At 39.0% G+C, this 27,585-nt stretch overlaps 1 protein-coding gene across 3 annotated transcripts in view; it reads left to right on the top strand.

Moving 5' to 3' along the window:
- Positions 1–27,585, top strand: part of mybpc2a (myosin binding protein Ca) — a 62,875-nt gene that overhangs the window by 23,696 nt on the left and 11,594 nt on the right. For 2 of the 3 annotated variants that reach the window (XM_040043498.1, XM_040043514.1), the window contains 20 exons: positions 2,170–2,253; positions 2,385–2,533; positions 4,389–4,506; positions 4,746–4,794; positions 8,866–8,922; positions 9,026–9,192; positions 9,402–9,534; positions 13,852–13,976; positions 16,396–16,501; positions 18,327–18,496; positions 20,044–20,209; positions 20,743–20,849; positions 20,951–20,980; positions 23,099–23,238; positions 23,481–23,640; positions 24,394–24,498; positions 24,664–24,852; positions 24,992–25,126; positions 26,650–26,817; positions 27,148–27,236. In XM_040043498.1, the coding sequence (XP_039899432.1) occupies positions 2,170–2,253; positions 2,385–2,533; positions 4,389–4,506; positions 4,746–4,794; positions 8,866–8,922; positions 9,026–9,192; positions 9,402–9,534; positions 13,852–13,976; positions 16,396–16,501; positions 18,327–18,496; positions 20,044–20,209; positions 20,743–20,849; positions 20,951–20,980; positions 23,099–23,238; positions 23,481–23,640; positions 24,394–24,498; positions 24,664–24,852; positions 24,992–25,126; positions 26,650–26,817; positions 27,148–27,236 (2,447 nt within the window). Of the gene's footprint in view, positions 1–1,552; positions 1,568–2,169; positions 2,254–2,384; positions 2,534–4,388; positions 4,507–4,745; positions 4,795–8,865; positions 8,923–9,025; positions 9,193–9,401; positions 9,535–13,851; positions 13,977–16,395; positions 16,502–18,326; positions 18,497–20,043; positions 20,210–20,742; positions 20,850–20,950; positions 20,981–23,098; positions 23,239–23,480; positions 23,641–24,393; positions 24,499–24,663; positions 24,853–24,991; positions 25,127–26,649; positions 26,818–27,147; positions 27,237–27,585 lie in introns of all 3 variants that reach the window. The other variant, XM_040043505.1, reaches the window with a different exon arrangement.

Below are 27,585 nucleotides of genomic sequence, written 5' to 3' on the forward strand. Positions count from 1 at the left end.
CCTGCTGAATTTTTAAATTTGCTCACTTCCAAAGAAATTAAAGTGAAATAAGTATTTTGATCCCCCCCAAAAACATCACTTAGTACTTTGTCTTGTCTTGTCACAGGGTTTCATCTCAGGAGGGATTTGGACGTACTCCTCTTTACAGTAACTGCTTCCTTTAGGTTTCCTGACTGCCACTTGGAAACTAAAAACCTCAGCTCCCTCTGCAGATTTTCTAAAGGACTGTGGGCTGGAGAGCTAATGTGCTTTGTCTTTAGCCACTCCTTTGTTACCTTGGTTTTGTTTCACTGCCATGCTATAAAAACCATACATGATGCATTTTCAGTGTTCTGGGGGGAAAGAAAGTTCTCATCCAAAATTCATCCATCTAGTTGTCTTTTAGCCTCAGCAAAAACACCCCCCCAAAGCATAATGTTTCCACCTCTGTGCTTGACTATGGGGTTGGTGTTCTAATCGCAGCGCTTCCTCTCATACCTTCTCTGAATCATTTACTGTAAATGTTCACTGGCAAACTTAAGACAATTAATGTTAAAATAATATCCACGAATGCTAAGACCAAGGTTTTAACAGGAGAATGCTGCAGTTGTAGTTTATTAAACTCTATAGAAAAGATTAGGAAATTATGAGGAAATAAGAACCCCATACAATCCATATTATTTATACTGTGCAATCCTTTGCAAACAGTTAAAAAAATCTATAAGTTGTATTTTAGAGTCTAAAAGTAATGCATGGTTAAATAGTGTTGCTTGGCATAATTTAAAGCTCCCAGTGCCAAAGTACCACAGTGTCTAGAGTCAATTTCATTTAGAAGCCCCATCCCAAACACAGCCAGCATCCAGTGCAACAGCGTAAGAGTGTAAACATTCAAAAGTGTCCCCTGAGCCCTATCCCAGAATCAGTTTTACCCATTTAGCATTCCAATGGAAACCTTTTAAATCACGCTGAACATCTGAACTTGGATCTGTCCTCAGGGGTACTTTTTGATTAAAAGATCAAATTAACTGAGCCCATAAAAGCAGAGAGAGGAAAAGGCGCCAACAATATGGCTCTCTGAATTTATGGAAGCGCATGACCTTATCTGACTTGTGACCCTGGATCCATTCTCTCAGCAACTGGTCTCGTCCAATGGATGTCCAGTCAGGGTCCTACTCACTCTATCTGATTGGTGATTTGATTCGATTGGCTTATTGCTTGTGTATGAACCTTTTTTCTTGTTAAATCTGCAGGATGTCTGACTCAGACAGTTTATGTAGATTGTGTACTGTACCTCAGAACAGTTGAAGTGATTTTAGGACAGTTGTTGAAGAAATAACTCATTAACAGTTGTACTTTTCTTAAAAAAAAAAGAGGAAAAAATGTTAATTAGACTCTGAGAAAGAAATCTGTGTTCTTTTGAAGTGTGAGAGCACAATGATTTAATGTGTGAGTGTTCATCACCTGAAGTCAAGGTGATCACTGGGCCAATTAACGCTTGTGTTTAATGGGACAACACAAATACTGTACAGACTGACGTGTTCCTCACTTTCTCTTTTTTCCCCTTCCGATGCAGAGTTGCCTCCTGATGGTAAGAGAAGTGAATATGTTAGCATTTCTATAAAGCATATCAACTGACAAGCAAACACCTTACAAAGGTTACATCAATTTACTTGCAAAAGAAACAAGCGAGTAGATAAAAGAGCAGCTCATTTTTTATTGCCACGATAAGACTGTACGGTTTCAGCTTATGTTCTGTCGGGGTGGCAGATGATTGCAGAGAGTCAATAGTAATATGATGTCTTCAGGGGTGATCTGAGGAGTTTCTATATTCCCCGTGGGCCAGCCTGCTCCTTGGTCGCTTGTCATTTGTCAGAGGGTCCCAAATGGCTTATGCAGTGTAACAACAAAGGCATAATGCAAACAAGCTGCCTTGTGGAGAGACTGTTGCTCAGTTTCAGCACTAAATAACCGTGCAAAGACAGAATTTAGTAGGTTGAGGCTTTGTGTCCTTGAACTAAATTTCTGAATTTTCCCAAATGACTTTCAAATAGGCACTTAGAAGATGATTTGGGGGTTTGCTTGGTCGCCTGGTTGCCTTTATTTATCTAAAATCTATATGCTGTGCCCAGATAACATTTTCTTGTTTAAATTCATACTTTAGTTACTCTCTTCATTCCACTCCCGTCACAGATCATCTTCCAGGGGAGGGTCCTCAGCTGTCTGAGCCGACCGGCCTGTTTGTGCTGAAGCCGGAGAGTGTTACAGCAACAAAAGGTCTGGCAAAAATCATTGGCCATAAAAACTGAGTTATATCTGAAATGAGAGGAATGGCCACTTAGTGCTAAATTCCAGTTGTTACACACACAGTTTAATTAATTACTGCATTTAATCTTCGTGCTTGGCAGGCAAGGACATCACGTTTGTGGCTAAAGTGGACTCCTCAAACCTGATAAAGAAACCGGTGATGAAATGGCTGAAGGGGAAGTGGCTTGACCTGGGTAGCAAAGCTGGAAAGCACCTTCAGTTTAAAGAGTCCTATGACAGAAACACCAAGGTACACATTTATACTCTCTGTTTTAAATATAACTTTTGTGAATGTATTAATAAAGAGACAGTAACATCAACGGGACCATAGCCTCATGAATATTATAGCAAATCTTTCAGTTGGTTGGCTGACCACTTTATTGTAGACCAAAATATCTGAGTATGTTATGGTATTTCGTACAGCACTATGGACAGAAATATTGGGCTACATAAACGTTACACCATGAAAACTCATGGCATGAGACTTCCATCGCACAGTTTTGGTACTGATATTAATGCCAGAGGAGATCTGGAACTTGGCTATTATTGAGTCAGCAGAGCCGTGTTGACTGTTACGTACGATGTGACTCATCATTTGGTGACCCTGCTCAGTAACTTTACACAGTCTGCCATTTAATGGCTGAGTTGCTGTGGTTCCTAAATGCTTCCACTTTGCAATAATACCACTTACAGCTCTCAGGGAATATGTAGGAGGGAAGAAATGTCTGGACCCAACTTCTTGCAATGGTTGCAGTTCAGTAAGCTATACAGAAGACAGATACTTTCACAAATGTTTATAATGACATACTGCATGGCTGTGTGTTTCATTTCATGCACAAGTGGGATTGAAAACATGTATATTAAAAAAATTATTACGAGGAGGTCGGGGAGGGGGGGGGGGATAAAATGATAGACTACAAATAGAAATGCAGAATGTATCTCCAACTGCTGCACCTACCAACTATTCACTAAGTGGTTGTGAAACTGAAGCGTCAGATGGAAAATGGAAACAGAGACGTCAAAGTTGCACTTTTTGAAACATGTTGGTTTCAGTTGGCGCAACTTTTACTTTGACAGTCAAATGTTTCCTTTTACAGTATGTGTTGTATTTTTGCAAAATTCACTATCACTCAGTGGTTAGTTTGCAGTTGTTTACAGAGCAGTCACTGTTCTGTGAAATCTGCTACAAACCAAAACAATCACAAGGAGGTTTTTGGTGAAATTACAGCCAACAAACCTTCAGCAACCAGTTGGCAACAGGTTGGTGAATACATGTTTTTCCTTAGTGACCTGCATTGTAAGTTTCAGGCATAAAATGTGAAAGTGCTAATGGCTAAATATCAGTTTTTAAATATCCTGACTGCATGCAAGTCAGCATGCTCATTGCTTTGTCTCAGACTCTTGGTGGTTTTTAAAAAAATGGGATAAAACTTTGTGTAAAACTGACGGTTTTAACGAAAGATCCAAACTTTGTAACTGAACTCAGCTCAGCTGTTTATACTGATCAACCAAGTGGTAGCAAATAGTAATGTGCTTCAATATTTATTCACTTTTTGAATCCTGTGAAATCACATTTATTCCACCACGGCACAAAAAGCTTCTCGTGTAAAACATATTGAATCTTTTGGATTATACTACTGCAAACAAAGGCACGAAGGCATGCCTGTGCAAAATCCTGCCAACATTAATAGCAAATTGCAGTAATGAACAACTGAAAATAAAACTTGCAATTAATAGATTTTATGCTTTCCAGATCACACCCACAAAGTTTTGTTTATTTCAGTCAATATTTGTAAAACTCACAAAAATCAACAGCATAAAAGCTGGTAGAAATAATCTGTTTTCTTACCATTCAATGACATTTCTTCCCCGACATCTTTGTGTAGAAAACGGAGGACAAGATGAACACGTAATCAAAGTCTAGTGAGTGACTAGCTAACCGAGCAACATTTCAAGTCATCAGTGTCACCCTGCTCGCTTTATCCATACTTCGAGCATGTGTTGGTCAGCACGTACGTGCGTGTACGTTTGAGCTTTTGCGTTTGGGTGTTCATTGAATTGTGTGTGTTCCTAGCATATCATCCCCCCCTCTCTCTCTCTGTCAGATCTACACTTACGAGATGAGCATCATCAAAGTAGTGGATGGAGACGCAGGTGGCTACCGCTGCGAGGTCACCTCCAAAGACAAGTGCGACAGCTGCACATTCGAAGTCTCTGTGCAGGGTAGGTCTGGAGACAGACACTTAATCACATTATTGTCATCTTCCATTCGGCGTATCCACCATTACTATGTAACTAGCTTTGTCAGGCAATAACTCAGTGAGTGCGATATACATTAGGTCCTATCATTTAGTGGCCTAGCGAGGTCATCAGTCCATTATTCCTTTGCTGCTCAAGCCTGCTGAGTAATGAATTAACCTAGCTGAGCTCTCACCAGCCTTTCTCCTTCTGTCTGGTTTCAGCTGCACAAGAGGACCAGCAGGACAACATCTTGGAGGCATTTAAGCGATCGTGAGTGTCAGTGTCGGCGTGAGTCTACTCTACATGTCACCCATCACACTGTCTCGCATATGCTCCTCTGTAGATCGCTGCCTCTGGGCATCTGTCAGTCTCAACCAGCGTCTCTGCCCGTGTGCCTGTCTATCCCTCGGTTGTAGTCGACTTTGTACGAGTCACTCAGTCTGCCATCTATCTCTTTCTGTCACGTCTCAGTGCATCTGCTGCCTTGGTGTTTTGCTTCACCTGGACTCCCTCGTGGTTTAGGATCTTATGTATTTCGTCACATGTCTCAGTAACAGTCTCCGAAGGGAGTATTTCTTTTTGTGTGTATGTGTAACTGTTTCTCTCACTGTCTATTTCCGTCTCTGCTTCTGGCCTGTGTGAAGTTGGTCTATGCTAATGTATCCTGCGAATGTGTAGTCTTCTTTATTTTTTGAAAAATGAGATTTCAGCTGTTCTCAGCCTGTAAATTGTACATATCGTTAGCTTCATATGCCTACATTTGTCGAGATTTTGCCTTTCTCCCCTACCACAGTGCTCCTTTCTTGTTTTCCGAAATACACAAAACATGACCACTATGCTAAATTGTACATATGTACACGTGCCTTGTGCTGGTAAATCAGCTGACACCTTTGCACCGATACCTTAAGTCGCCCCTTTTTTGTAATCTGTGATCAAAAATATAATTTCCCTCCCTCATTAGAGCATGAGTAAAAACGGGCAGGTAAGATGAAAAAGGCAACATGCAAAAAGACAGCATCATATTGTGGTTTAGACAGGATGTCGGTGCGTTTATTTGCAGAGTGCTGATAGGAGGGAACAAGAGGGTGAAGGAGAGAGAAGGTTAGTGAGATAAATGAAAAGTGAAAAGTTGGTTAAAACTCAAATATGTTGCTGGAAGAAAACAGCGTATGAGTGCGTTAAACAACTTGTTATGTGGAAGTCTTGCAGCTTAGCTTCTGTAAAATAAGAATAGAGGATCCTGTTTCCCATAGGAGGATCATTTGTGCTTCTCTCATTAACACAAGGTCTGCATGCATTAAGATACACAATCCTCTTCTCTTAATTTCTGGAGTTTTATTAACACCAGATTTTCGTGTCTGCCTGAATTAGCACAAGCTCCTCATTGTGTGCCTCAGGCATATCAGGCTATTTTCTTCTTTGTGTTGCGTCTTCACTGACTGGTCGGCCAGCTGAGAGGGCTTCAAAGGGAAACAGAAAATACACACTGTATGTTTACACAGCAGTGTTTCACCAGCATTTAAAAGCATTTCTAGGTAGAATTCTCATTATACCACTATGTTTATTCTTATCAGTGAAATGCGTACGGGCATATCTGCATTTGTTAGATAGTATGCCATGGCACTACTGCACAGAGATGAAGGTCAAAATAACAGATTCAGATGCACCACACATCTAAATTCAAAGAATTCCTCTGACACCGGATTTTATTTTGATTTATTTCTTAGTGGGCCGCGATAGGTGGTGATAACGAATCTCATTACTGCACGCTAAATCAAGGAAAAATAAAATACTGTTGTTACTAGCTGTGGAGGTCAAATACACATAATGTGTTTTTTATAAATATACTGTAAATAAAAGATGGTTCTAGCGACCATCGCTCTGGTTTGTGGACTACAGTTTTAGAGCTTAGCGGTAGCATGTAGCCACGTTGGTTGTTACAGTGCATCTGTTATCTTTCTTTATTTTACAACAAGTTTAAAACAAAATCTACTTACCAGAAAAACTGAGCAAGAATATATTTTAATACAAATTAACCAAACAAGCTAATGGTCCATTTAAAACCAAACACACTAAATGCATAGAATAGCACCACTATATCTTTTTGACTATAAATTATGTCCTTTTTACAAAATGAGCTTCACCCTTTAATAGAACATACTTAAACCAGCAATTGAGATGAACTGAACAGGAAAATGTTCCCTGAACTACATCTGAATAGGTTCATTTTCTCATAGGTTTTTCTACATTACAAGTTATGAAACCAGAGAAGTTCCCTTCAGCTGCCATCAAAAAGGATGCATCTAATGACGATTTCTATACCGTCATTAGTGTTAGCCTTCTTTTCATTCATAATTTGAATTTATAGTGTGAATCACTGTTTGCCGTACCACACAATAATATTATTATACATTAACAGGTATCATTAATCGTTCTTTGCTCTCATTCCACATGCTCAAATACTGAAGCAGAGCTCTTCACCTCTGTTTTCATCTAAACTTTCAGTCTAGTTTTTCACATAACTTGACTTTTGTGTAGAGAGAAGCTCTCTGAAGTGCTCAAGCAGATTGAGATTCTGCATTTGCTGTGACCACAGCACCGCAGACATCGCTTTCACTCTCATCGTTTTTATCATTTGGTGGTCATGTGTGCCTGGTGATCGACGACAATACCACCCAGCGAGAATTTACCTCCATTAGGATGGCAAGGATAACACGGATGGATGTTATCCTTGGATGAACTGTTCATCCATAGGACGAGCATTATCACTCAGAATGGCTCTGAATTTACTGGCATTTATCTCTGAGGGGTTCAATGAGCCTCAACAATGCCAGGAAAACACACTCCACGCTGTAAAGGAGCTGCCAAAACCATTCACGGTGGAAAACAAGCAGCACTCGATCCTGTAGACATTTATTGGTGTGTGCCACACACAGTGCTTGTCACCTTGTTGAGCACGAGACAGCGACTGATTATGCCACAGCACATGACATATTCACCATCACTTTATACTTGCAAATGTGCATCTGAAGGGTAATAAAGGGTTTTATGCATGGTTACAGATGCTTAATTCCCCCTACTTGTATCAACAAAATATTTTGCATGTGACTGTCGCTTTTTGAGTATCTTCTTCCTTTCACTATGCTTATGTCTCATTCTTACATAAAGTTCCTTTAATCACATCATGACCAAAGATAATCTGATTACTTTTGTCAAGTAACGAGTAAAGTACTGACATTAGCGTCCACTGTCCACTCTGTGTGGGAAGAAAACTTCTTTCTACAGGGAAAAATTAAATGTGGCTCCTAGCACGCTGCCACAGGAATGTGAAATTCACAGAGAAACCCCCGGATCCGCCCACTGACATGACCTGCTAAACAGATGAAAATAGACTTACTACACACCGATCGCGATAGAAGCGACCAAATAGTCAGGTTTACATGTAAAGTCATCATACATAGAATAAGGGAGCCAAGAGCTACATGGAGTTCTGTACAATCTGCCTTCCTTTTACAACCAGAGATGTTGCCCCCTGCTGGCCATGTGAAAGAATGCAGATTTAACAGACTCGTTTCACTTTACATTTCCGATTCCCTCCGGAGGCTTTGCATTTAGTCAAGCTGCTTCTGTAAATAACAATTTTAATGACATGTCTGACTGATTCACTCCACTGTCTTGTGGTACAAATTGGTACTACACAAAAGTACAGCCTAGTCATACTATAAAGATTGTGCTTTAAAAAAACACTTAGGTGGGTTGCACAGTTATAGCTCTTTTTTCCATGCTCAAATTGTATTGATAGCTAAATAACTTTTTAAAATGTGGAATTTTGAAACACAGAATTTGCAATAAGTAATGTTAATGTTGGTCCAAATCTGCTGGACATCTGTGATATGTCACATGGTCCTCTGTTTGTGGCTTTTGTGTACTTCAGAGACCTAACAGATCAAGAGTCTTATATAAACAGACTTTTATTTTATTACATGCTGCTTGTCTGTTATGATTCTTCTGTCAGTCAAGTTTAGGGCATGATCAGAGCTTATGATTCACTCTATGTTCTCACTGCCCCCATTTTCTTTTTTGCATCATTCTGAATGCAGGATGGTAAAAGGGTAAGTGTTAACCACAGGCACAAATTTGTTAGAAGTTTACTGTTCGACCATCTTCAGTATTATTGCGTATTAGAATTTCCTATGTGTAATATGGAATAAAAAAGGGTATATTATTGAATGTAAATACATTATTAATGTATTTTTGCCACCTAATTTACAAATAAAGTAAAAAGCACAGGATAAAAAGAAATAAATAATAATCCCAGAATTGAATTTCTTTTAATTCCAGTGGAGATGCAGATGAGGATGCTGGAGAGCTAGACTTCAGTGCACTGCTCAAGAAAAGGCAAGATAATTTACATTTTCAGAGAAGCATCTTCCATCTATATGTGTCTTAAACTTGGTTTGCACTCATTAACTCATTCGCAATCAATCTTAAACACCACCAGGCAGAAGAAGGAGAGGAAGGAGGAACCAGAAGTGGATGTATGGGAAATCCTAAAGAAAGCTAAGCCCTGCGACTATGAGAAGATTGCCTTTCAATACGGCATCACAGACCTGAGGGGTATGCTGACGAGGCTGAAGAAGATGAAGGCTGAGTCCAAAAAGAGTGATGGTACGGGACGGAGTTATGAGGCAAAAGCAGAGTTTGTGCTTTGAATGAGATAACAGGCAGCAGGCTGTAAATACCAGCAGCATATAAAGGCCAGCGTTTTAAGGAGGAGCAGTTTTGCTACTGGGACGACAGGTGGAATATGTGTTAGCATATGCCTGCTGTTGGTTGGCACAGGTATTATTTGGCCCTTAAAGCCTTTGTCTTTACAGCTTTCCTGAAGAAGCTGGATCCAGCGTACACAGTGGACAAGGGCGAGAAGATCCATCTCACAGTGGAAGTGGCTGACCCCAACGTTCCAGTCAAATGGTTCAAAAATGGACAGGAAATCAAACCATCAGCTAAGTGAGCAACTATCCTGCATTTGTGCCAGTTTTTGTATTTAGATTCACATTTCTGTCATCTATGATTATGTGAAGAAGAAAGTTTTCATAGGAGTCTATGTAATGAAAAACTAAGTACACCCTTTCTGCAGCATATCAGGACAAACCCCTCATATCAACTGTCAACATGGTGATGATTTGGGCTTGTTTTGCAGCCACAGGACCTGAGCACCTTTTAGTTTTTGAGTCAACCATGAAGTTTTCCGTATACCAAAGCATTTCAGAATCGAGTGTGAAGCCATCTGTCTGACAGCTAAAGCTGGGTCATTCAGCAGGACAAGGACTGCACCAAACTGAAGCAACACTGTAAAGAACAGTGGACCAAAATAATGATGTGAGAGGAAGATGAAGTGATATAGAACATGCATACTTCAGGTTTTTGCTGTTTAATACATGTCTACAAGCTAATTAAGGGGTGTACTTAGTATTTTTTTTTTACAGACTACACAGAGTCCTGTGAAAACATAACTGTGGCAACTGTAAGTCTAACTCTAACTCACATCTAACTCAGAAAAGTGCTGTGTGCGATTCAACACCATGTTTTTGGATAGACCTGTTATCGTTCTGTCTTCATCCTACAGGATTTGTGTTGTATCTGATGTAGCTCCTTGTCTCTTGACGCTGGTTTCACTAATATGGCTGAGCATCTAGAATGACTTACTGCTCCCGTAGCAGGATAACTGGTTTTAGGGCAATCCACCATTTTGGTGATGACTTTCCCAAGAAGACAAACTTTTGACAGTATGACGCCAGTTAAGGTCAGCCCCATGCACATAAACAAACTCGTGGGCAGATGAATATGCTAGTGATTAGATCAGCTGGCAGGATGTCCCAGATTTGTCAGAGTTCTTATTTCCCTGCATCTCAACAGAGGTTAAGAGTGCAAAGTTTGCATTGCAGCCACAATAGTCACTTTAAGGGGAGATACAACATCTATAAATAAAACATAATTGTCCTTTAAATAGTTTAGCTTAGCTTGATTGCTCTCATTATGTCACTAACATTATAGCAAGAACAACTTGACCAACTGGAGCAACTGCAAGAGTTGCAGAGTACATTTCAAGCAGTTCAGCAAGCACATCCTTCCTCAAGCAAAACACGGTGCAGGGAGTGTAAACGGTTAATTCAAAATCCTTTAGCTCTGACTGGGATGTCTGACAGAATACATATGTTACTTTTTGAGCCTCTTTAGCCTGCTGAGCTTTATCCAGTGTCTGCGTCGCTCTCCTCTGTGCTCTTTTCCCTCCTTCTTCAAAGGCTACTTGTGGTCTTTCATTGAAGAGGCTACAGCTGTTTCAAGTGCTATGTTTTCAATAGCTCCACCATCTGCTATTTCATGAATCTTCATGCTGTTATTGGAAAGTAAGGCGGCCCTCTTCCTGTTATGATTAAGACAGTTACATCGGGAGAAGCGACTTTTATTTTGGCCTGAGCAGAGTCTCCCTGGAGGTCTCTCCAGGCTGTGGGCTGTGACCATTCAGCTCTAACAAATCAAATGTTTTAGGTTAGTGACTAAAAGCCATTGGGATCAGGGTATTACAGCCCTGCTCTTTTTTGTTGTTGCTTTATTTCACTCCTACTACTGCTGTGGATAAAGCATAAAACCAAAACCAAGCCAAAAACTCATTTGACATAATACATATAAAAAGAGATTATCTTATTATGGCCAGCTGAGATTCACTATTTTACCGCTCAGTGTTACACCATAGAAAATAAATTTAATTTTGTTTTGTGTTTTCCTTCACTGATAGCAGCTTAAAACATTGTTTATTAGGTAAAGTGATTTTTCTTGAAGGCTGAGTTGTCTTTTTGTTTCATTTAATTTACCAAAGCCTCAGAGATGAGGAAAAAATGCCATACTGATTCAATTTAGTCTATCTGCACTTCTTTAATTTACTCTTCTATTAAAAATACCATAATTTAAGATTGCAGGACGCTGTACATGACATAATGATACCTTCATTGGGGAAAAAAGTATGAAAAGACGTCTGTAGCTACAGAGGGAGTGTTGTGAAGTATGGATAAATAACACATCACCCATATGGAAAAGATATATATAAATCTTATAAAGTTTGTATCTGTCTTGTGTGAAACTTGTATGAAAAGCATACAAGAGTGAAAACAGATAAAAGATTCCTTGAAAAATTATATAAATGAAACTTGTATGTTTTGGATACTTCCTAAAACAATATATGAAAGTATTGAGAAAGTGGCCACTTTCATGAGTAAATCATATAAGCCTTATATGATTCATTATATGAAGCAAGCCAAATCTGATGCGAGTCTTTTATAAGTTTTTTCTGTTTCTTTTCCATATGGGCAATGAAAGACCACCCGTGATGCTAGTTGAGTCAGCTGGAGCTGCAGAGTTAAACAGAGTTAGGTGCATTGTGGGTAACATGGGCATAGGAAGTTCTGCAAACAGACTGTATTTTAAAGATGGCTGTACCTACAATTATGTGGCTTGTTAGATTGTGTACTTGCAATTTAAAGTTTCATCTGTCATCAGTTGAGGACAATATCTGGACAGTGCATCGGTGCAAAGTGCATCTATTGTATGTATGGATGCATTGTACAGTCGTATATACCTGCTAGTTATTAGAATAACATACAAATACTAGAATTTTACTCAAAATAACTAAAACACAGACTTCTTGGGCTGTAGAATTTACTCAAGTTTTTGGCATGGTCACATTTGCTTAAGTTTTTAGGTCGCGTGGTTGCCTGTTAGTTTTGCCAATGAGTGCAACAGCATTAGAAGGTACAAAAAGAAGCAATGGGGAGTTTATTACAACCTCTACTACTGATTATAATAATCACATTATACGCTGCTCAAAAAACAAGCAGAGGGGCTTATTAATCAGTTTCAGCTACTTTGGCAATAATGAAATTAACAACAGTTGTAGTAGAGGGGCAACAATGAGACAACCCTCAAAACAGGCAATGTTTTACATGTGGAGGCCACTGACATTTTTTCCTCACTGCTTTTTCACTATTTTTGCATTTGACTAGGGTCAGCGTCACTGCTAGTGGTAGTACTATTCCTCGGCATGACAAGTTTGGTGGTGGATCAGTGATGGTGTAGGGAGGCATATCCATGGAGGATCCTGGAGGATGAAGGATTTTATACCACTGATTGCCCCCCTCACAAAACACCCCTGGGACATTGTGTTTTAATCCATCAGACAACACCAGGTTGCGCCTCAGACTGTCCAGGAGCTCGGTGATGCCCTGGTCCAGATTTGGGAGGAGATCCCCCAGGACACCATCTGTTGTCTCATTAGGAGCATTCCCCAACATTGTCAGGCATGCATACAAGCAAGGGGGGCATACAGACTACTGAGTTACATTTGGTATTGCTTCATAAAAGTCTGATGGGATATTGTCGTCACCTTGCCGAGTGGCGGGCTGGCGGTGCAGACATGCAAGCTTGTGAATGCGAGAATTCAAGAATGAAGTGACGTAGTGGTTTGAAATGAATACTGCAGTGTAGCTACTAAATCAGATGAGTTTGGGTCTCAGTGACCTCCACCTCAAGGTCAAGGTCAGAGGTCAGGTTTTCTGAAACTGCTGTGAGGGGCAGAAATCGCAGCCGACAGTATTTTTCACTTTGATTTTTGGGGTACTTTTCAATTCAGCCCTCTGCCGTGTGATCATTTTTATTTCCATCAAATGATGTGGCATCATTTTATTCCTAACACGTCACTGAGTGTTCCTAAGTGTTCCTTTATTTGTCTCGAGCAGTATACGAGAATAATAAAGAAATCCAGGGACCATGACATGTTTACATCAATGAAATCAAAATGTAATACATTTTAATCCTGAACACTCTGTTTCTAACATTTCTGCTTAACTGTTAGCCTTACAATATGTACTTATTCAGTATTCAAATTACACCTACTGTTAATGGACCTTGAGTGGTCTGATGATGTGAATGCTTGCAGCTTGTAACCATGGGAATCTTTCTCATCACTGCCTCATCACTGCGTGTGATGACACTGTGGCATTACTGTAGCTCTCTGATGTTTGGCACCATATTTTCACAGCAAGCTCAACGCATGTGTGTGGGAGCATATATTAAATGTGTGCATTCTTTGTCTCGATCTGTAACTTTGAGTCACTCTGTTGTCTTTAGGCCCCGTTCGCCTGACTGTGGTTGGATTTGCTGAAAGCACTTAATCATTATTCTCTCTCGCTCTCGCTCCCTTTCTTTGTCTCTCACTTCATTTCTTCTTTATCCGACTCGTATAATCTTCCCCCGCCATCCCTCTGCGTCCAGGTATGTGTTTGAGAGCGTGGGCAACAAGCGGACACTCACTATCAATAAGTGCAACCTGTCGGATGACGCAGCATACGAGTGCGTGGTCGGGGAGGAGAAGTGCTTCACGGAGCTTTTTGTCAAAGGTATATGAGTCACTGTCTTTGGAGGAATCCTTTCAGGAGGGAGCGGTTTTTCTGCTTGGTTTAGCAAATGCTGTCATTTGAGTGTTGAGAGGCCTGACAGCTCTGTTCCCTTCATGTCATCTGTGTATTTCAATGCTTTTATGCCACGCAGTAACATGCTGCGCTCTGTTGTCTGCTCACTCATTTTTAATGGGTACGTGGCGAGTGAAATTTTCATGCTTTGTTTATTGTCATGTATCATTGTCGCCGTGCTGTTTGTATTAATGTGCTGACATATTTATCCGAGTTTGACTGATATGTGTGTTTTTGAAGGACAATTTGAATACGGATCAATGGTAATAGTAAAATTGCTAGGCAGATTTGGTGTATGATAGCTCTGTATTCAGGGTTTTTGAAAGAAGCACTTGTATTTTGCGTATTCTTGTAACACATGTCATTTTCGGTATTAATTGGGCCTATTTGATCGACTAAATGCATGCCACTTTACTGTACATTTTAATGGATGTAACTCAGTCTACTGCTTTTATATTAATCCCATACTTTACTCTCTTACATCATCAGAGCCATAAAAATAAGCTCTGTAACCACTCACAGGCAGCTACAATGTGTCTATGTGTCTTGATCGAAAATGACTCATAAAGGTGTGCTCAGACAGGAAGCATTTTCAGCTCCAGCAAACCAGGTCAAAATCTGACTGTAGAGGTGATTTCTGTAAGCTGGCTAGCAGACATCAGTTTGAGATGTGCTCAGAAACCCATTTTTTTTTTCTGTTGATTTGCTTTAGTTTCATATATTTTTCCTCTGAGCTCTTTATGAAATAACACTAGATTCTTAAAGCGAAATCTCATGCTTATTTCCATCTTCAAATTCATATTCTGAATACTATACTGCACTACAATATACAATTTTAAAGTAGATTTGCTTGGCCTTTATAGTACCATTATTGTAAAGATGCATCAATTTAGATTGTCTTGGACGATTCCAATTTCCAGTTTTTCCAATATTTCTCTTTTCTCTCTTTCCTTCTAAGAACAGAATATACAAGCAAAAATAAACTTTTCAGATATCACCCAATCAAAGAAAAGTAGCCAATCAGGGACCAGCTGGAACAGTTTAGATAAAACAAGTTATTAGATTAAGTTAATAAATATCTTTTAGTTTATACTTTATTTATCCCATATTTGTTTGTTATAGCATAATAATGATAATAAATAATAATAATACAGGCTTACATAAATACATAGACTAACAAAATGATAATATAAAGGGATACGAGATAAACAGACATAAAAAAACAGTTGGAAATGAAGCTTGTGATTATTTATTAAACACTAAACAGATTATGTAACTGAAGAAACCCTTAAAGCTAGATTAAATATTGCTTTTCTTGTCCTAACTGAAACCTGTATAGCTCACTCACTCAGTTGCCTTTTCAGCTACTTCATTGAAGGGGCAAATTCATGATAAACTATTGATTACATGACTTTGTATCTACATCTACATTTCTATTGCATTCAGTGTCTCACTTTTAGAGTTTCTGGGAGCCTCCAAACATGTCACGGTTATTCCATATCAGAGTACAAATCACATATTGCTTTTTCCAGACTTGAAGGTACGGCCGCTATTACAAACCTACTGGGCTATTTCAGTGTCATACTCTTCTAGCTGTGTCTGTGTATTCCAGAGAGAATATATTCCTCAGCTTTTATGTGGACAACATCAAATTCATTTCACAAAACTTTTGTGATGCCAGTCAGATTTTTACATATTTCTGTGGTGTTGTGAGTGTAGTTCAGAGAGTTCGCGGGCACACCAGCTAAGGGGAGAAAGAATTGAAACGTCCGGAGGGGGACTGGAGGCCGACTGTGACAAATAGCTGAGGCTAGCAGAGCATCAAGCATCACACCATGTGGTTACACAATGTGACTCCCACCACCTCAGGAGACTTGAGGTGCCTTCCACCTCCACAAGACGGGTGTGTTTGGTGGGTTTGGATAAGAAATTCAGGAATATACTATGCTGTTATTCAAATACGAAGGAGCGTTTACATGTTTTGTGTGCTATCCTATTTTTCTGCTAACAGGTACTAAAGTAGGGTATCTACCATTCAAAAAGATAAAATAATGCTAAAAAACCTGACCTACAGGTACATGTATACTGTATTATGACATAATTAATATCTTTTAATGATAGATTCTTATTGCTGTTAATATCGTAGAAAAGCATTAGTCACTCTCCTCAAGTCCTGCTTCCTTGCAGATGTGTTTATTCGCCACACTTATTTTACTCTCCATTCGTATTTGTGTTCTCCGGTGATTTAGATATGTCCAGTTTCCAGTTGGTGATTTACATAAAATAGCGTATCTCTTTAATGACTCACTTCCCATCTGTTGTTTGACTCAAAGCTATTTGTTTTCAGAACCTCCAGTCACCATCACCAAGCTGCTGGATGATGTTCATACAGTGGTGGGTGAGAGGGTGGAGTTTGAAGTGGAAGTGTCTGAGGAAGGCGCTAACGTCATATGGTGAGCTAATTTACCCTTCGGTTCATTTTGAGTTTGAAATTCATCAATGTGCTACTCAGCTAATAAAACTCTCTGTCTAACGGAATAAACAGTCCAATGAGACAATACGTTTCAGGCCTCATAAAGCAATGCTGACGCAGCTCACATAGTGAATTTTTTAAATCTTTACAAGCTAACATAAAAGATACTGGCTAATAGTGTGTAACTGAGGTTTCTGCATAAGGACACTCCAACAGAGTCATGGCAAAAGGACAGATGTCAGTTCCTAAGGCTTTACATTTTAAAATTAAATACTGTAAATACAGCGTGACATGAACAACAGCACATGACATATTACAACATATTATGATCTATTTCTTAAAAACTAAAATGCAAAATCCAAAATGCATTGTGTGAAAAGCAAAGTACCCAGTGATTCAATTCCTCTTAGGGCGAATGTTTGCAGCAGTAACTTGAAGTAGCTGTTTTCTATATGACTTTATCAGGCTTTCACATCACAGAGTTTTGGCTCACTTTTCAATGTTACTTGAGCTCATTGAGGTTCATTGAGGTTCATTGAGGTTATTGACGGCACAGCGTTTCAATCAGGTTTTCTGTCTTCTGTCCTGTCTTAGTTGTTCAAGTGTTGTTTCTGCAGGTCTGCTTAAGTTTGATTAAATAAATGATGACAAAGTGTAATATGTCATGTTTTGCTGTTGTACTGAGGTTGTATTTATATAGTTATATCATTTATATAGTTTATTTATTTATATAGCACATTTAATTACAACAGGAATGTTGACCAAAGTGCTGTACAAGAATACAAAATACTTAGTAAAATAACTTATAATATTGATAGCAAACATCAAATATGAATTGCCAAATAACTCTCATATTGTATTAAAAGCCAGTAAATACAAACGTGTTTTAAGATAAGATTTAAAAAGATTGGCAGTACGAACCAGTCTGATGTGTATTTATCTAATTTTACAACCTACTAAGTAATAGGTGTACTTTCTTTCTACTGTGACTATACTTTGGCTCACTGCCATCAGCAAATAAGACACTATTTACCAAAAGCAATGGTGGAGATTTATCTGTTCTGTCACTTCAGTACTGTAATGGTTTATTATTCCAAGATGGTGTGATGAAAAGCTTTAAAATAAAGATTTATCGGTGCAAAAGGTGTAATGAATAAAAAAAAACCCCCAAAACCAAAACCTTTATTAGTAAGCATCTATCAATAAGCTCAACCAAATTGTTATATGAAACACTGCTATTAGCTAAACATTTTGCAATTGACTCTAATATCATTGTCTAATAATCTTCTCCACAAAAGAAGAATCTTTGTGGCTTTTATTTTATTTTATTTTATTTTAAGTTTCTTTGTTGTACAAAGCCAGACAGTTTCTAGGCAAAATCTACAAAGATGTCTTTTGGGTTTTTGTTTTTTTGTTGAAATAATACACAGCAATCAAAGCTGTCTGAGGCAATTAGGGGAAGCCTAGATGGGCTGTTAACTGGGACACTGTCTTCCTTGCTTCCTTCTTGTCTGCACTTTTTTGGACGTGGTTATTCCACTCAGAGATTTTTAGAGAGCCAAACTAAAAGATATGAGTATGAATGCATGCATTTTTTTTCCTTTGCTATACACAGCTTTTTTTGGTACAGATATTGTACACAAAAAATCCTCACCTACTGCACAACTTTGTCCCAAAGCCTTTTGACTCCTGAAGGATCTCACTATCTACAACACTGCCAACATCTCAAGTATCAGTCCCTTTTCTCGCGTTCCTGTGCTAAAGTATCTCAGATGTATATATGTGTGTGTGTGTTTTCTTCACAGGATGAAAGATGGAGTGGAGTTGAATAGAGACACTGCAGGTTCAAAGTACAGGTTAAAGAAAGATGGGAAGAGGCATATTTTGATCATAAATGAAGCCACTAAAGAGGATATTGGAACGTACTACGTCTATACCAACGGTGGGGAGTCAAAGGCAGAGCTGGAGGTTGAAGGTATTTGTCCTCCAGTCCACCAGTGCTTGAAAACTTGCTATCCAGGCTAACCGGGCTTATTGACAACAAACGGGGAGCATTAAAAGCAAATAACAACATGATCATATATTATTGGAGCAATTAAAAATTAAACATTACATAATTATTAATTAAAATAAAAATTAATAATTAAAACATTAATGTTCTTAAATTGCAAAGGCCATGAAATCTGTGGTGCTGTTTAAAGTTTACAGACATGTATTTCCAGTATGACTCCTCAGTTAGAAACAAACTTCAGCACATGTTGATGTTTTCCATCCTGACAAGCATGAAAAGCAACAAATTAGTCATTACTCATGTCATCATTAATTTTATTTCATTAATCTCTTGTATCAGTTGTATCACACTATTCGTCATACTAATTTGGTTTTACACCTCCAAAATTGATATCAGGCTTCAGATATCAGGCACTTACACGCTGTGAGTCAAACGAGTCCCATAAATTGATTATAGTGTGAGAAAATCTCTGTCCTTCCCCCTCAGATGAAGGATAGAAATACAGAGAAAAGATAGCATAGTTATAGTAACTGTGAATTAGGTAGCTGATATAAACAAAGTACTACAGTCAAAGTGGCTAAAACCAGCATGGCTAAAGCCCATGAGGTAATGAAGGAACGCTGGATAATAGTTTTCCTCTCAGAGACTGCACATACCAGATGGGCATAGCCATAGTGTTGCCTGTGTCACCGTCCAGTAATGTGACTACTGCTCAGATCTATTGTGAAGAAAGAGATGAGCGTGAAAGCAAAGGTGTTGATTTACCAGCTGATCTACATTCCTACCGTTCACTTGTGGCTGCAAGCAAATTGCAGATATAAGAAAATTAGTTTCTTCTGTACTGATTCTGGGATCTTCTAGGTCATCCAGAACTCAGAACTGCTACTCCATAGTGGTGGTTAGGGAATCCGAGTAGGATGGGTTCTTTCAGATAAAAGATGACCAGAAAAGCGGGTTTGGGGTGTCTCTGAAATGGTTTACAAAATGTATGTATGGATTAGTTGTACTAAAACGAATGCATAAAAGGGGGAAAATGGCTAAAGACACGTTTTTGCGATCATGTTTATTCCTGTGGTGCAAGAGGCAGCTTAACATAGGAGTCTGTGGAGACTGACTCAGTTTTAGCCTCAAGTGCTCATTCACAGAACTGCAGCTTTGACATTTGTGCAATGGTTTCATTTGGTTGTGGAGGTCGCTGTTAGTTTGTAGCAATGCCAGCATAGGTATATAGTAGAGTTTTTTTCTTTTAAAGAAAAAAAGGGGGAGGAAGCAATTCCTCCAAATCCAACGTTACTTTATAAATACTTGGTAATAATTAGGTTTCTAATGGGTAGTTAATGTAACTCAACACTAAGATTGGAAATGGGAACACACAAATAAAATCCAGGAAGTTGTAATACTCAAGCGCAAAACTGTAACATTGTATTTGCACTAATTTTGCATGGATACACTTAATTAATTAGGCTTTTTTTTTTTATTAATTAAACTTTTGATTGATCTTTGTGGTGCAGATAAGGAGCTGGAGGTTCTACAGAGCATAGCCGACCTGACAGTGAAGGCATCTGAGCAAGCTGTATTCAAGTGTGAGGTGTCTGATGAAAACGTGACCGGAAAATGGTTCAAGGATGGTGTCGAAGTCGAGGCCAGCGATCGCATCAAAATTTCACACATTGGAAGGTATCGCTATCAGACTCCAGTGGGTTAATGTTCTGTTGTGATAAAACTGTTGTTTCCAGCTCGGCTACCTATCATGTACAGCTGCACGCATTATGACAACAGCAAACACACACACCCAGGCTCACAAAATCATATAGCTATGACAATAAACAGTTTGCTACATGGCTTGGAAAACTATTACCAGAGGGCTTTCTTAGTTGTTTGACCCATTTTTTGGGGATAGGCTGCAATCTGTAAAGCTCTAACCTCTAAACACATAGACACGCTCCCTCAAACACTCACACATGGTCACACACAAACAACAAACAGACCCCAAGGGTCTGGGTTTTCTCTCAGTAAGCCCTCCATCAGAGCGGCCTATGGAAGGAGATATGCCAAGGTGACAGCGGTCACACAAGGTGAAAGCCATTTAGTAGCTTTCTCACTCTGCGATATTGTCTCTTGAAGTATGTTGCTAGGGCAACTGTCCTTTGCATAAATGCGGGTCATAACAACTGCTGTCTCCTTGGTAACATCTGGCGACATGTCCCCAGGATCCACAAGCTGACGATCAATGATGTGAACGCTTCAGACGCTGGAGATTATACCTTCGTCCCTGATGGCTACGCACTTTCTCTCTCAGCAAAACTGAACTTCCTGGGTGAGAGCGACGTAAAAATCAAAATACCAAGCGGTTCTTCTGAATTCAACCTATAAGTTGCAAATTTGAATCTTCCTGATCTGTTTCATTTTTCCCCACAGAGATAAAAATTGAATATGTTCCACGACAAGGTTGGTGCTTTTTTAAAAGACAAAATTCATACTTTATACTGTCGTGTATGACAGTAAATGTTAGAGATATGTGAATGTGCTGACATCATTGTAATTTTTGTGTAAAACTGGATGCCATTAGGTTTCCTTCAGCTGTGAATCTTCTGTCAATTAGAGGTCTAAAATATACCTAACATGAAATTTGGTTTAAAAGTGAAAGTAGACATCAAAATGTTGTGTCAACACCCCTTATATTCAAGAAAAATTATTTATTAAATTAAATAAAATAAAAATTGACAAGTGAACTCTTAAATTATTGAGCTAATCAGCTGTTGAGAAAATATAGCAAATATCATATAAGATGCCACTGAGTGACCCTCTGAACAGAGAAATGGTTAAAATGTCCTTGTGCCCTTTTAAAAAAATCAAATAGTTGATCATTTATTGTTAGTGTAACACTCTTATTGATTGATGCCTAACCGTACGTTATAGTTAGTGGGACAGATTCTGTCTATGTCAGGTTTTCCTCTATCCCAGAAGCACATCAAGCATTTCATTTCAGTTTTTTAGCGCAGACATTATTATATGCTTTGGAAATACAAATAGACTGGGTGACAGTTATCTGGGCTATCTCTAATCTTCATATAGTCATCAAAAAATGTAATGTTTGTGTACATGTTGTGTTTTTCGTGTTATACAAACTCATCAACAGTTAGCTATAGAGGTTATGATTATATGAGAGCTACAGTTAGGCACAGAAGTCAGTATCTGGCCTAAAATAAAGTTACTTCATACATAATTACTTGCATTAAATATCCTTAAAGGTGCAATATGTAAGACTGCTAAACAAACCATCAGAAAAATAAATTAGCTGATAAACAATCATTACAGTGTGTCTGCATGTTGTTTCCAGAGATACCAAGCAAGCTCACGTGATACCAAAATAGTGGTGTCCCATTGCACAAGGCCACATTTGTACCTCAAAACAGGACAGTGAGTCTATGCTGTGTTCACTTTGCTCTAATTTCAAAACAAGAAGAGAAAGAAGTAACTTTCTCTCCTTGTTTTGGAGAACAAAGGTCATATATGATGACGAATGAGTCTGAACCTTACGTCAAATTCTTGATTTTGTCAGTGAATGGACAAATGAAAAATGCAACAAAGGCTGAAGATACTGGCGAGCATCCATATGTGCAGGTTTTGTTTGGAGCTTAGCTCTGGTTGCTGCACTTATAATGTCCCTGAGCCATAAGAGGATTGTAGGGACTGAAAACCTGTCACTGAACTTAACTGTATTTACAGTTTTTCCTACTGATAAGGGAACTCTGCTATTGTTACTCATACTATGCCAAAATAATAAAGTAATAGGTAAACAAAAACAATTAAAACACAGAAGCATTTTACTATAGCAACTTATATTTTTTTTATAATGGGTCCATGAGGTGGAGCATTTTCTGTAATTTTAGACATAGTGACAGATGTCTTATTGGCAGATTTACTTACATTTCTTAATCATAAAACTGAACAATACTGGTGAAATTGCACTTCCTTTTTTATTTAACCACACTCAGACTGATGCTTAGGTATGTCTGTAGTGCACTTTGTTCCACCTGCAACAACACCCTAGAGTTTACAGACGTACCCTGGAGTTCATTTATACATCCCTGCAGAAAGGTGTGAAGTTAAATCACAACAAACTGCTTTTTAGCTGCTGTTAAGTTGCTCTTTGCTCTCTGTTTTGTTCTCAAAATTGTGTGATCTTTTCATAAAATGCAACACAAAAGGCTCTTCTATGAAACAATTTAAAAATATATAATGAACTGAAGAATGTGAAAGTTGAAAATGCTCACAGCTCTGGAAAGCCATCGAGCAGACAAAAGCTCCAACTTGCTTGTTTGGCTTTAGGCAGTATAGTATGATGCTGCTCCAAATGTAAAACCCCCAAATCCCTCTAGTGTTTTTTTTTTTTGCCAGAGTCCAAAAAGACCATATATAGAATAAAAAAAACAGTAAATTTAGTCTTTGTGCCACCTTTGAGACACCTTGAATCTCAAATATAAAAAACAAAAAAAGAACCAACATCATTGTTCTAAACTAAATGGTCTCTTTCTTCCTGTCTTCATCTGGTCACAATGAAAGATCCTCCCAAGATCTTCCTGGACACCGGTAGCTCCGGCGGCAAGAACAACATTACGGTGGTGGCTGGAAACAAACTTCGCCTGGACGTTCATTTCACAGGAGAGCCGGCCCCCACTGTGTGCTGGATGAAAGGAGACCAAGTGAGAAAGAAATGGCTCTTATCCTTCACCTCGCATCACAAACGCGTCAGATATTTTATATGTTCTGCGTCAATCGGAGTACCTCGCCGTTAGTCATTAAACAGCACAAAAGAAGAATGAAACAACACTAGAGTGGGACGGTTGAATCACCTGTCTTTGTGGTGGCTGTCGTCATGCGACACAGTCCTCTTCAGCAATCTCCTTTTGTTCTGTCTCTCACTCTGTGCTGCCCTGTGTGGTAGGTGTTGTCCGAGGCTGAGGGACGGGTCCACGTGGAGTCAGAGCAGAACGTGTGCAGCTTTGTAATAGAGGGGGCGGAGAAAGCGGACGAGGGCCAATACTCCATCACGGTGACTAACCCTGTCGGCGAGGACAAGGCGGATCTCTTTGTTAGAGTTGTGGGTCAGTGGCTGTTTCTTACTTTTGCCTTTTTCTTTCCTTGATCCCTTTCTATTACTTCTGTCTGACTGAGGGCAATAGTTCCTCAGAGTTTGAGACTGGGTCATGGTAAAAAAAAAAAAAAGGAAATCCATAATTTTCAATAGTGGTGCCATCTTTTAAAAACTCACATCATCTGAATTTTAGGTCCAGTGTCTTTGCAGCTTCTACCCAGAACAATTAACATATTAAAAAAAACATATGTTTTTAGACTTTCACCTCAGGTATTGTTTTTCATTAAAATACATACTGTAAGGAATTTGTCTGTCTCTTAATAGAGTTAAGAATGACCAAGACATAATTTATATAATAAATAATAATTATCTAGTCTCTAGTCCAAGATGGATTTTAGGGTAAGCAATGAATAGAGAGCAGTGGATGAAATTACTTAAATAAGGGACATAGAAACATTTGATTAATAGTTTTTAAGAGTCATAAAACACACAGAATAGCTTGCTCTAACATGATTTGTAATCACCACTGATGTAATTTATTCTACAAAGTGGCAGTGTCTATATAGAGGTAATAAAAAATGTAACGTTTTTCATTTGTGATCAGTGAAACATATGATGGCTTTACCAGTGCATTTGGTGTTGACTCCCCAAATCACATGTTGTCTTACGTACTGTACTACATCAAAAACCTCAAACGCTCCCATTTCTCTCTGTGTTTCATCTCTCCATGCTTTCAATTTCCAACTGTAACCTGCCTCTCCAGATGTGCCAAACTCTCCTGAGAACGTCAAGTGCGCATCAGTTGGCGAGGACTCTGCCATCATCACATGGGACCCTCCCGCCTTTGACGGTGGAGTTGCCGTTAAAGGTACCCCTGAAACATGCAGCGTGTAATATTCACATCTGATGTCTTCCTCCCAGGAGAAAAGAGGAGTTTAAATTCCATTTTGTTTATTACATTGCAATATTTTTTTCTAACTGACGTGGAGCTGTTTTTAACGACTTCACCGTATGTTGATCCTGCTTCCTCGAGGGTACCTGATGGAGAGGAAGAAGATAGGCTCGCCCAGATGGACGAAGCTCAACTTTGATGTTTACGAGTCCACCACATACGAGGCTAAGAAGATGATTGAAGGTGTACTCTACGAGATGAGGGTGTTTGCAGTCAACGACATTGGCATCTCTCAGCCCAGTGCAAGCTCAAAGCCCTTCATGCCCATTGGTGCGTTGCCATTTGTCATTAGCAGAATGGTTAATTAACAGAGGCTTTTCACACAATGCTCATTTTGAAGCAGCTTAACCTACCTTCCCATCCCATTATACCCCGTATTAACGTATTAATTAGCTCTTGTCTCTCTCAGCCCCCACCAGTGAGCCCACTCGTCTCACAGTAGATGATGTGACAGATTCTACCTGTGCACTCAAGTGGCGTCCTCCAGAGAAAATCGGAGCAGGTGGCATCGATGGCTACATCATTGAATACTGCAAAGAAGGAAGTAAGAATAACCAAAATGGATATCACTTTATACTAAGGATTTATTTTGGATTTGTAAGCTATAACTAACGACATTAGATAAATGTCAGAACTTTACAAATTGGGGATATTAACAGTAAATTGTGGGCTAATATATATTTATGCACCTTTGAGTTAGCTAGCAAGAGGAATTCATACTTACACCTGCTATTCTGAGCGTATGATTGTTTTCCGGCTCTCAATCAAGGCTGCATGAAATGCTCTACACGTGTGAAACACTTGTCACCCTCAGTGGTTGCCATCTTGGCTATGCAGCAGAAAGGAAGGGGCCACTAAACAATTTTAAGCAGGTTAGATAATCATTACAATATAAATGCTAACAGTGATATTTGCATCTGTTGTGTTTTGTGTATATACATGAATTATGTATAGCCAGAGGCATGACAGGCAGAAGATAGTGGGATGATCACAGTCAAACATTAGAAATGTTATTTCCTGAAACTGGAAGGTTTAACATGTTGGATTTAACACAACATTACCCCGTTGAAATTCATTTCCTTTACAAGTCAACTCATAATGTACTACATGGCACTGGGATTCTGCTGTAGAAACACAAACAGAGAGACATGGAGGCTACAAGCCTGACTACTTGCTGCTTTTGTTACCTGTCTGCTGAGCTTTATCGTCACTCTTGGCTAGCTTTATGTTAGCATGCTGTTTGAGTAGATCCTCTCATCTGAGAAGCTTCTTCAGTTCGCACTGCATTACTGAAAAATGTAATGTGATTACAGTAACACTGAACACTGGAATTTAGACACATTAGAAATCAGTCATGCAAATGAGATTCTTCAAATCCTGGCAACCCAAAAAATTATTCATACAAAGAGAACGATTGATCATTTGCTAAACCTCTCTGCCTAAAAGTTATTTTATTATAGGAACTGTAATGGTCATGGTTATTCCTTCGGTTAAAGTAATAAATGAGTGATATGACAAATCCTTCTTAAAACAAACAAACAAACAAAAAAACATGAGCAAAGGCAAAAGAAATCATGTGTTTGGTGTAATGTGAGAGGTACTTATAGATGCTCCCTTATTTCCCAAAGCACTGCCACAGCACACACATCCGCATGTTTGATTTGGCTCAGATTTTGCACCAGATGCCCTTCCTAATGCAACCTTCTCATTTATCCAGGCTGTAGGAGTACACTAGCTTGTGATCCCCTGAGAAAAGGCCACCTGAGGCTGGATTAATGTGCGCTGTAGAAAACTGTCCCAACTTTCTGCCTACTGTAATAGCAATCATCATTCAGCTATTTACAAACTGTATGTGAGTTTTTAAGATTAGTAGGTAAAAGAAAAAAGTTTGAGTGAAGACGTATTTGCCAATGTACCTGTGTGTGTGTTTTAGTGTTATTTGTATATCTGCCTGTTCACTGGTAAGCAATATTTATACGTGATTAATTTCTCAGCATTAATCTCAAAGTTACACACTAATCCTGGTTTTCTGATCTGTTTCTTCACTATTCCTACTATTGCTTTTAGGTGACCAGTGGGTGCGGGTTAATGAGGAACCGGTGGGAAATATCCATTACAGGGTGAAGGGACTCCCAGTGGGGGAGAAAATGCTATTCAGAGTGATCGCAGTCAACATTGCCGGCCACAGTCCTCCTGCCGTTCTCTCCCAAGCCGTCACTATCCGAGAGATCGTGGGTCAGAAACAAGCTTTAATCAAACACAGCATTTAATGAACACATTTGTTTAACAGCACTAGAAATATTTAGTGTATTCAGGGATAGACATCATGTTCAGCAACCATTTAGGATCAATCAGAGGGGAAAAAATAATTTAGCTACTATAAATTTACTGCAAATATCGGAGATTTTTAACCAATAAGAGTCATTAATTTCTACTGTAACCACGCAAAGGAACATACAGAAAACCTAAAAGCTCTACATGTTTTACATTTTACATATCTATACGCCCCCACATCACCCACTCTTTCACAAAGTTTACTTTTGCTTCTCTGTGTCCACCAACCAGAAAATCCAAAGATACGCCTGCCTCGGCGTCTGAGAACCAAATTCATCACACAGGTGGGCGAGAAGGTGAACTTGGTCATCCCCTTCCAGGTGAGTCTGGTTTTAGAGTTTTAGCTTTTACACTTCATTTGCAATATCGGGAAAAAAAAGAGTGGACAATACAAGGTGCTCATATGTGGTTTTTGTTTGTTTGTTTATTGTTTAACTGAATAAAATGTAAATGAACAAGGTGCAGTCACGGGCAGTAAACAACTGTAAACAGAACACCAGTCTCACTCCTCATGCAAACGGCACATATTTCCTCTTCAAAATACAAAAACAAACAAAAAACAGAAATGTAAACAATCCTAGCAAATATTAAGAAATATACAAATATTAGAACAGTGGTTCTCGAAATGTGGAGTGGGTTCTCTGGGTGGTTCCAGCATTTTGAGTTTTT

Source organism: Simochromis diagramma, unplaced genomic scaffold, assembly GCF_900408965.1.
Source record: "Simochromis diagramma unplaced genomic scaffold, fSimDia1.1 OVJJ01000321.1, whole genome shotgun sequence".
Classification (NCBI taxonomy): Eukaryota; Metazoa; Chordata; class Actinopteri; order Cichliformes; family Cichlidae; genus Simochromis; species Simochromis diagramma.